The following is a 10,867-nucleotide window of genomic DNA, read 5'->3' as shown; positions in this document are numbered from 1 at the left end:
CCTTGGATGTCACACTTTTTTCTACTTTAAAGAAAAAGTTAATGATTTTAGGAAAGTCATAAGTATGGCAGTCTGGTCCAAGATCACAATACAACACAGAGGAAAAGATAGAGTATCCTTATCTAAGACCAAGACCACTGATGCACGAACTTGGGAAGATGAAGTGAAATATTGATTAGATGGCATTTAAAAGCCAGCAGATTATTGGGAGAAGGGGAGATAAATGGAGGGAAAGAGTTTTATAGTTTTGAGGTTTTTAAAAGTGAAATCATTTTGTGTCTCAATTTCAACAAAGTGAGGATCACAGTTAGACTGGGTAGAATGGGAGACTCGGAGATTAGGATTGCAATGTTATCTTCACTGTCGACTGGTCAAACAAATAGTATAGAAGCTACAATTAATAGAATTCACTGCAATGATTTAATTTTTCACAGGACCAGGGAACCCAGAAGCATCCTTGCTGGGAATTTCCTTCCTCTCAAGGAGATGAAGCTCTTTAATTCATCCTCAATTGCTCACCTGCACCCAAGGATTTAACCACAGATTCTAGCAGCCAGTACTCTCCTGGACTTATCTCCCTGTTCCAAATTGATACGGGATAGGTTCGGCATGACATTAGCAAGTGTTAGTAATATAATTGTTAGGCTGTATTTTGCTTTCCTTCTGCCTCCCTGGCTAAGTCTGTTGACAGCACTGAGGTCGTGGCTCACAACCGGGTTTAATACATGGTTCAAGTTCAGGATCGAGTCCCCTCTCCATTTGGCTTTCTCCAAATTCCATTCCTGACTCAAATTTGACTGTTTCGTTTTGGATCTGTTCGATTATTGAAGCGAAAGTAGGAAGTTCATAGCAGCTGAGTCTATAGTTTTCAGAAGGATCTGCTTCTAAGTCAAAGAGCAGTGGAGGTATGTGTCGCATGACTGGTGCACTCCAGTGGCAGGATTCATCTGGGCTCGTGTCACTAAGAATGGAACCTAATGGAGAGAAATGAAATCTTTGTCAAAACTTTCCTTCAGATACTATAATAAACCCTTTGGATGTGTTTCATATTCTGTCCTGTACATTATTGTTCGCAAGTTTGTAACTTCTGGCCCAAAAAAAAACAAATTGTTATATTCAAAGAGCCATTCGCCTTCAGTGTCTTGCCATCACTTAATGCCAGGTTTACAAACAGTGCATCTCTATCTCTCTCTCTCTCACACACGATCTTGCTCACATGCTGGTTTGTTTTTTTTGGCACCTGTCTCTCTCACCTCTCACTCACATGGCACCTCTCCTTTCCCCTTCCCCTCACACATTTACATGACACCATCTTCCTCCCTCACTCACAGGACTCATTCCCCTCCCACACTCACTCAATACTCCCTTCTCTCTATCTCTCACTCATGTGCTTGATGCCTCCTTCTCCCCTACCCTGAACCATTCTCTCTCAATGTCACTTACTCACTTGGTGTGTATTTCACACATTCACTTAGTGCTCCTCTTTCGTGGCATCTTTCCCTGCAATTCACTCATCTAGAATCACAGCTGTGATACAGCGCAATAGGGGCCCATTTGAGACAATTGTGACTGCATTGGCTCTCCAAATGAGTAGTAAGACTTAGTGTCATTCTCTTATGTTTTTCCCCATATTCTTACATGTTATTTGAATTGTCCAAGCTATTCTGAATGCATCAATTGGACCTGCTTCCAATTTCCAGGCAGCGCATTCCAGACCAGAAGCATTCATTGCGTACAAAGTGTTTTTTTTGTCAAATCATACTTGATTCTTTTGTAATTCATTTTAAACATATATCCTCTCTTTCTTGATCCATTTACAAATGGGAACAAGTTCCCTCTTTACTCACTATCCATCCCCTCATGATTTTGAAAATCTCGGTAAGAATTTCTCTTAGCTCCAAGGAGTACAGTCCCAACCTCTCCAATGTATTAGATGGCATTTAAAAGCCAGCAGATTATTGGGAGAAGGGGAGATAAATGGAGGGAAAGAGTTTTATAGTTTTGAGGTTTTTAAAAGTGAAATCATTTTGTGTCTCAATTTCAACAAAGTGAGGATCACAGTTAGACTGGGTAGAATGGGAGACTCGGAGATTAGGATTGCAATGTTATCTTCACTGTCGACTGGTCAAACAAATAGTATAGAAGCTACAATTAATAGAATTCACTGCAATGATTTAATTTTTCACAGGACCAGGGAACCCAGAAGCATCCAATAGCTGAAGGTTCTCATCCCTGGAATGGTTCATGAACCACTTCTGCACTCCCTGTATTATGGTTCACATCCTTCGTATAATGTGGCACCAAGAACTGTCTATAATATTCCAACTGAGGTTTGACAAGCATTCTTATATAAGTTCAGGATCACCTCCTTCCTCTTGAATTCTGTGTCCCTACTAATAAAGCCCAAAAAAACTATGCTTTATTAATTGCGAGCATGTCAGAGGCTAGGAATCCTTCAGCAAGGATTCTGACGTTTGACTTCTCCAAGCCTGCTCACCTTTCAAAAAGCACAAGTCTGGAGTGTAGTGGAATACTCCTCACTTGCCTGGACGAGTGCAGCTCCAACAACACTCATGAAGCTTGACACCATCCAGGACAAAGCAGCATGCTCTGTTGGGCCCACATACATTCATTCCATCACTAATGTTTACTTGCAACTATTTGTACCATCTACAAGATGCAGTGCACCACTAAGATTCCTTAGTGGCTGAATCTTCCAAATCCACATCCATTACCATCTAAAAGGACAAGGGCAGCAAATACACGGGAGACCACCACCTGCAAGTTCCTCTCCAACCCACTCACTACCCTTGGAAATGTATCACCACTTCTTCAGTGTTGCTGGATCAAACTCTTGGATTTCCCTCCCTAATGTCATTGTGGTCTGTCTACACCAAAAGGACTGCAGTAGTTCAAGAAGGCAACTCACCTTCTCAAGGACAAATGTAGATGGCTGGCCCAGCCAGTGGTGCCTACAATCCATAAGTGAAAACAAAACCCGTGTGGTGCCTCTTCTTCATACTCGTTTGCTCGCTCTTACATTCACTCACTTGGCATCTCACACTCTCACTTGGCTGTTCTCTCATACTCACTTGGTGCCCCTCTCTCTTTTACTCATCACCTCTCTTTTTCAGCAGCTCTCTTTCAGCAACTTCCTTCTTCCATTCAGCAGCTCTCTCTCTCTCGCATTAACTTGTTATACACATTCAGCTGCAACGTTTGCACTATATGGAGCCTGTTCCTTAGCCTCTTACTTTCTGACAAGCAGGAGCAGCTTTATGACTAAAAAGTGATTGTGTACTTTCTTACCTTCAGTATAGTAATGAGCCTTGTACTTTCCATAACGCACAGCAAAAACTCCCAGCTCTTTGCTGCGGGCGACCGGATAGTAAAACATGGTTTCCCGCTTGCTCTATAAAGAATTAACATACACAGAGGATTGTTGGTGAGAATGTACAGTAGACAGAAATAGGAAGTAATTATTTTTAGCTGAATTGCAGGTTGAGGTATGCAGGTCCTTTGTCTGATATTGCCAGCACTAGCTCTGAGCTGTAAGTGTGAGTGCAGGAGCTGGCATGGTGTTTCAGCTGCCTTGCTGCTGATGAATTGCCTGCAGAGGCACTCAGCATTGGCACTGAAACATGTGTGGGTCTCTCGTGTTAATAATTGTTCAGCTGTTCGGCATCAGCAAAAGAACAAAGGCAGAGGTTGGGAAAAATGTTTTTATGCATTGAGCTGATAAGTTCAATGCTCGACCACAAAGTGCAAAAGCAAGTGACACTTAGTAATTGTAATGTAATCTTTCTTATTACATTGCTGCTTTTACCACCTCAGGGATATCCCTGAGGCACCCAAAGCTCATTTAGAAGCAGTTACCAATGCAATGGAGGAAACCCAACATTCAATCTAAGGACAGCAAGATAACACAAATATAGATATCTAACCCCAACCCACCTTCCGTGAAGTCCTGAGAACACTCATGAAACAATAAGTTTTAAATATAAAAACTGAAAATACACCTAAAGAGCTGCCATTCTCTTCTCCCTAATAAGAATCTGTCCAGTGCACAGGTACAAAACTAAGCTGCTCTCCCTAAAATGTGGCTCAGTGGTAACACGCTAACCTCTCAGCCGCAGTCCTGAGTACAAAACCTCACTCTGCAAATTACACCTTGCCTGGTGGGTTCACATCATTACCACAGCTACTGGCTCTCCAAGCTGTCTTCAGTTTTCAGGCTGGGAATCACTTACAATGACCGAACCATAAGTTTGGAATGTAGCTGATATCTTTAATGTGTCGGTGACAGGCCAGCTCAAATCTTTTTCTTCCCTCAGGTCAATTTCTACCATAAAGAATTGCCCACTATTTCCCATCCAGCTAGCGCTAAAACTCAAATGCAGTAAATGCAAAATGACTTGCTAAACCCAGAGTTGAATGCCCCGAGGCATAGAATCAAAGGACTTCAAAGAAGTGAAAGAGGCTATTCAGCCCATTGCATCTTTATTGACTCATTGAACTCTTGTTTCTCTGCTCTTTCCCCAGACCATTTTGCATCCTCCACCTTCAAATATTTTCCTTAATTTTTAAAATGTATTCTGCTTTCCTCACATTTTGTGGTCAAGCAGTCCATAAATTATCAAAGCTTTGCCCAGAAGCTTTTCTCTAAACCTCCACCTTTGTTCTTTTGATCACGATTCTAAATTAATACCGTCTACTCACTCACTGGCGTGGGAATAATCCTTGCCCAAATCATCAAAACTTGTCAAGAAAGTTCCTCTTGTCTCTCATTGTAACTAAATTATTGCTATTTCATTATCATTAGTGAACCATGATGTCTTTGGTTTAGTCACATATAAAACCTAGGATCCCATGTTTAAATCACTTCAGTAACTCACCTCCTTGCCTTCCTATAGATTTAAGTCTCTGCTTCAAGTAAAAATTTATAACTTCAGCTACAACTTTCTCCTTATGTATTGTTCCAAGATACATCACTTCCCATTCTTCTGTATTAAATGTCATCTGATGTCCCTATCCAACTACCAACATGCTTGACAGTCCTCCTTTGTATATCACATACCGTTATCTTTATGACATCTATAAATGGTAATATTGTCTCCTATATTTTATTCTTGATCACATATTGAAGAAAGAGACACAGACAAATAGAAGGACAGGCAGACTAATAGATTAAAAGAAACAAACAGGCACAGACTGGCAGTTAGATAGAGATGAGTCAAAGTCCTAACAGCTCTAATGTAACGTACAAATTAAGATGTGATTCTCTGCACCTTCCCATTATTGAAGAGGATATCACTCATGTCGTATCCATCCAGTTTGACCTGTGGAAGCTTTGCACCCGAGATGCTGGCAACTGTTGGAAGGATGTCCAGGGTGCTGGCCAGCTCATGGGTTACACCTGTAAACGGAGCAAGAATATTGTCCAAAATATGACATATCATTCCTGGTACATATTAACCCCAAATGGCGCCATTTCTTCCACAATATTTAATTTTAACAATGTTAATCCTACATTGGCATATAATCTTAAAATTACAACCAAATCATTAAGGAATTAAAGCAGGAAACAGTTTTTCACACACAAGTGTGATGAAAGTCTTCAATTCTCTCCCCCACAAAGTGCTGTGAATTTTGGGTATACACCTGAATTGAAATGAACAGATATTTGTTGTGTATTCAGAGATATGGTGCAAACACAGTAAACATAGATCAGCCATGGAGCAAGTAACAGCGTGTCACTTAATCTTGTGATCAATTGGCCGGTCTATAATTGAGTGGAATCCCTATTAGTGTACGGTTTTTACAGTCTTGGATTATCAGAAAAATTACATTTTCGAACTTGGAGCTTAACTGATACTCAGGCAGTTGGAAAGTCACAAACCTGGAGTGATACGGCCAGGCCAGTAGGCAATAGCAGGTTCCCTCATTCCCCCGTCGTACGTCGTGCCTTTGCCGCACTTCAACAGCCCTGCATTCCCACCACGTGTTTGTCGCCTCAGTTCTGGACTGAAGACAAAATATCAAGTCAATTAAGTGCAGATTCTTGGGCTCACAATAACACATTAAAAAATGAGACAATTATGCGTTTCAAGAAACTCAGTGGTTTTCACACATCTTGCACTTGGTGTCAGACAAATGAGTAAAGTTCTATCAAACACAGCCAGGCTGAGTACATTACAAAAAAACCCAGAAATTGTTGGAAATGCTCAGCAGGTCTGGTAGCATTTGTGAAGAGAAATCAAAGTTAACATATCGGGTCCAGTGATCTTTCCTCTTAACTCAGGCACATCACAAGAAAGATACAGAGTAAAGCTGCCTTCCTCTACACTTGTCTGATGTTTTTGATGTGTCACATTGCTCTGGACATGAGCCTGCTAGGAATTAGGTTTAGAACGGATAGTCATTTTAAATGGATGAGAGCTTCCTTCTTGCGATAACCAATCTAATTAAATGTGCTAATTTAGTGAGACCATCAATGCTGATTCACTCCACTTATTCCATCGAGTCTATGCTGGCTCTCTGCAAGAGTAATTTAGCTATCCCTGCTCTTCGGCACTTATCCAAAGCCTTGCAAATTTCCGTTCTTCAGGAGCTTATCATTTTGAAGCCACAATTGAACCTGCCTCCCTATCCTCTCAGGTTGCACATCCAGATCCTAACAGACTGCTGTGTATTTGACTATTTCTTTAGGTCACCTTAGTGACCTATCCTAATGCTCTTAAGTTACTGGATCCTTGATATTTTCACCAACTGGTGCCATATAATCATTATTACTAATAAGCACGTAAACTTTTAAGGTAAATAGCATGTGATTGGTATGCAAGATTTTCAACAGGGGATTACTGATTTGTGTGTCTCAGTAACTCACAGCATGGTGTGTGGTGGTGGCTGAGCCCATGACAGATGTTCTATTTAAACAGTGTATTTCTCACACACGTAGCAAGGTTTCACTTGGCGGCAGTTTTGAAGTCAGAAAGTGGAATGTTCTAGAGATCTCCAGGGACAGCAGGATTCCATCACAGAATTCAATGAGGGTCACACTAAGTGTTAACGACTCCCTCTTACGAGTTGGGCTGCTCACAATACTCTCCCACCGTATGGGAATAAGCAATGCCACTTTCCCCAATTTCATCAACGGATGGTTCTGGTATGAAAACAGCTTTAACACAAAGACTAATACACTCTGAATGAGCATATAAACCCTTACACTACTTCACAACATCCTCCAAGGGAAGTGTGAAAATTCCAAATGTTGACTTCCAACAAACCACAGGAGCAACTCATACTTGCAGACCCAGACAGTAATAGAACATGGTAACATTCTGGTTATTTTACTGGGATTATGATCCAGAGAATGAGAGTTAAAATCTTACCTTGTGAAATGCTTATAAAAATCCAAACAATGTGTCTCAACACTGCGGTACTTTAGAGAAGGAAATCTACTGTATTTGCTTAACCTGAACTGCATGTTCCACAAATATGCCACTGGCTCTCAATTACCTCTGAAATGGCCCAGCAAGTTGGCATTTGCATCAAATAGTCAGACAGCAGTGATTTAAGAAGATCCATCTCCACTTAATTAAGGCAATTATGAATGGAAAATAAATGCCAGTACCACCCAAGGATGAATAAATAGATCTAAAAAGTGTGTTGTCACAAATCTCAAACACAGATAACAAATAATCTGAATATCTTTAATTCATCATACCCATTGTCACTAGTGAAGAAGACAAGAGTATTATTCTCCACTCCAGCTTTTCGTAAAGCATTTAGTATCACCCCCACTGATGCATCAAATTCCATCAATGCATCTCCTAGAGGACCCCTCTTGGATTTTCCAGCGAAATCAGCGCTAGCAAATTGGGGATAGTGGGTATGCTACAAAGAGAAACAGAACATCAGGAATTAGTAGCAGGTGGTTTCTACACATTCATAAATTATGTTAGTGAGAGCTCGCTGTGCAATGCCTGTTGGAAAGATCGATTGCGAAGTCCCTGAGCATCTATGCAAATCACCACAGCATGGCAAAGGGAATTGCCCATTAGTGAAGTTGACCAACAACAGGAATACAGAGCATTTGAGAGCAACACGTCAGAAGAATATTATGACCGGTGGTAGCAAATGGGAACATTCGTGTGCAGACTCAATTTTTGAATTTGTTCAATTATTAAGGACACTGTTATGTCTAGACTCCACATATCAATAGGAAATGTAATGTATTGCTCAGTCCCTCTTAGAAACTTTTGGTAATGTTCACAAGCATGTTATTCACCATTGAGACACAAAAGAAAATATTATGACATGTATTTGGAACGCCCTCCTCAATGGTACTAAGAGTGGCCCTACATTAAAAGACTGCAGACGTTCAAGAAGGCAACTCACTGCCACCTTCTCAAGGGCAATTAGGGATGAGCAATAAATGTGGACCTTGCTCGTAACATTTGCATCCCATGACTGAATTTTTTTAAAAAAGCATGAAAGGCTTAGTTTTAAGGAGTTTCACAAAGGAGAAGCAAGTGTTAGAGAGATGGCAAGGTTGAGGAAGAAAAGCGCAGATCTTAGGAGCTAATCAGTTGAAGATAGTCTGCAGTGATGGAGATATGAAAATTAAACATATGCAAAAGACCAGAACTGGCAGACTGTAGTGAAGTAGATTAGGAGTAGCAAGGCCAGAGAAGTATTTGAATACAAGGATGATAATTTTAACTTTGAGATTTTGATATGTTATATCAACTTGAAATTTTGCCAAAGGTGCCATGGAGAGGCTGTACTCACATGTGATGCATAGTAAAGGAAGAATGGCTTCTGCTTCTTTGCTGCTTTCAGAATGAAGTGTCTTGCAAAGTTATCATACATTGGAGTGAGCTTGGTAAAGTGGACCGGCTGTTGGATAATCTTGTTATTCTTGAATACGGGCAGAAGGACCACACCTTGGTCACACTCTCCAAAACACTTGGTATCTGGTGGGAAACACGTCAAGTTCTGGCAGGGCCCCTGATCATGGGAGTAGGGGATGCCCAAGAATTTATCAAAACCCTGATGGATGGGTAAGTAGCTCCCATTGAGCCCATAGCCCAAATGCCACTTACCCACCATTGCTGTTTGGTATCCTTGCTGTTTTAGCAGCTCAGCGATGGTGGTTTCATTTAGTGGAAGACCACCCTTTGACGCAGGGTAGAAAACACCTGGATAAATCCCTGACCGAGTGGGGTAGCGGCCTGTGAGCAAAGCTGCCCTAAGAGGGGGAAGCAAAACATGAAAATTACTGAGCAATATATAAATAAGTGCCTACATTAGTTCCTCATAATAAAATACCAGGAAACCCCATTATAGGCCCAAAGTACAGTACACCAGTCACTTCAAACAGTATAAGAGGTAAAGAGAGATCTTCAACCATTATTTGTTGTGTATTATATAATGTAGATTATTGAATTTAGTCACCGCAATTAATTAATGCAATTTATTCATTGCAGATTACGTTCTAGCATATCGTACTTCATCAATAGCATGTCATATTGTAAGAGGTGCTGACTTTAAAAAGTTATATTAAAGTGTCACGTGCTATAAAATATGCTTCACCACTGCGCATAGAAGAACTACGATACTGGGCTGGGATGGACAAAGTCATGCGACACCAGGTTATATATAGTCCAATGGATTTATTTGAAATCATAAGCTTTGGAGCACTGCTCCTTTGTAAATTGAAGTGGCTTCTTTGTCAGCATAAAGAGCTGGCTAATTCACCCTGGCATTCAGGCAAATATTTGACCCTTAACTGAAGCCACAAAGAGATTATTCAGTTGTTAGTAGGCTGCTGACTACCAGATCTCGCTGTGCACAATTTGGTCATTGTATCTCCGACAAGCTTATACTTTACAAATACAGAATTGGGATGTTTTAAAATCTAGATAGTGCTATAAGAATGGAGTCATGTTATATTAATTAATGCCGGTTACTGCACGTCTGAATATTATTATATTTTAACCAATACATAATACTAGATTTAAGTACTGTAGATGGTTACATTAGTAATGTAGATTATTGCAAGTTAATCAATTACTGCATAAGATTGTTGTGTGTAAATCGTTGCAAATTAGTTAGTAAATATGAGATAATGGTAAACGAATCAACACAGATTACAGATCCACTCGCTCTCCCGAAGGTTCTGGCCTCACCGAGACGGGCTGCAGACACTGGCCGCGCTGTAGAAGTCGCTGAATCTCCTGCCCTCCGCCGCCAGCCAGTCCAGGTTCGGAGTTTGGGAGCTCGGGTGCCCGAAGCAGCCCGGGTCGCCGTATCCGAGGTCATCGGCCAAGATCAGCACCACCCCCGGTCTGGAGGTAGCAGCAAGACCGAGGCTCGATGTCAGCAGCAGGAGCAGCAGCTGTAACATCGGGCCGCTGTCAGGAAACAGTGAGCAATACAGGGAGAGTGACAGTCAGTGAGCAATCCGGGGAAGTGACAGTCAGTGAGTAATACGACGAGGGGGGCTGGGGAGTGACATTCAGTGAGTAATATCGGGGAAAGTGGCATTTAGTGAGTAATACAGGAGGGAGTGACAGTCATTGAGCAATATAGGGGGAGTGACTGTCAGTGAGTAATACTGGGGGAGTGGCATTCAGTGAGTAATGGGGGGGTGACCGTCAGCATTATAGGGAAAGTGAGTAATATAGAAGGGAATGACAGTCAGTGGGTAATACGGGAGGGGGCGGCAGTCAGTGAGTAATATAGGGTGAGTAAGAGTCAGTGAGCAATACAGGGGGAGTGACAGTCACTGAGTAATACGGGGGAGTGACAATTTGTGAGTAATATACAAGTGAGTCAGTTAATAATACAAGGGGAGTGATAG

The 10,867-nt window shown here is 41.3% G+C and overlaps 1 protein-coding gene across 1 annotated transcript; it reads right to left on the bottom strand.

The window, feature by feature from the left end:
* Positions 1-401: 401 nt before the first annotated feature.
* arsa (arylsulfatase A) lies at positions 402-10,623 on the bottom strand. Its single transcript, XM_043713936.1, has 7 exons — positions 10,194-10,623; positions 8,794-9,253; positions 7,727-7,896; positions 5,900-6,024; positions 5,289-5,416; positions 3,310-3,412; positions 402-974 (listed from the first exon to the last, which is right to left on the bottom strand). Exons 1-7 carry the CDS (start codon positions 10,409-10,411, stop codon positions 676-678), a joined length of 1,503 nt encoding a protein of 500 aa, XP_043569871.1. The 5' UTR covers positions 10,412-10,623; the 3' UTR covers positions 402-675.
* Between the last annotated feature and the right edge of the window lie 244 nt (positions 10,624-10,867).

Source organism: Chiloscyllium plagiosum, chromosome 23 (assembly GCF_004010195.1).
Source record: "Chiloscyllium plagiosum isolate BGI_BamShark_2017 chromosome 23, ASM401019v2, whole genome shotgun sequence".
Lineage (NCBI taxonomy): Eukaryota > Metazoa > Chordata > Chondrichthyes > Orectolobiformes > Hemiscylliidae > Chiloscyllium > Chiloscyllium plagiosum.
This window is presented reverse-complemented; position numbering and strand designations above follow the sequence as displayed.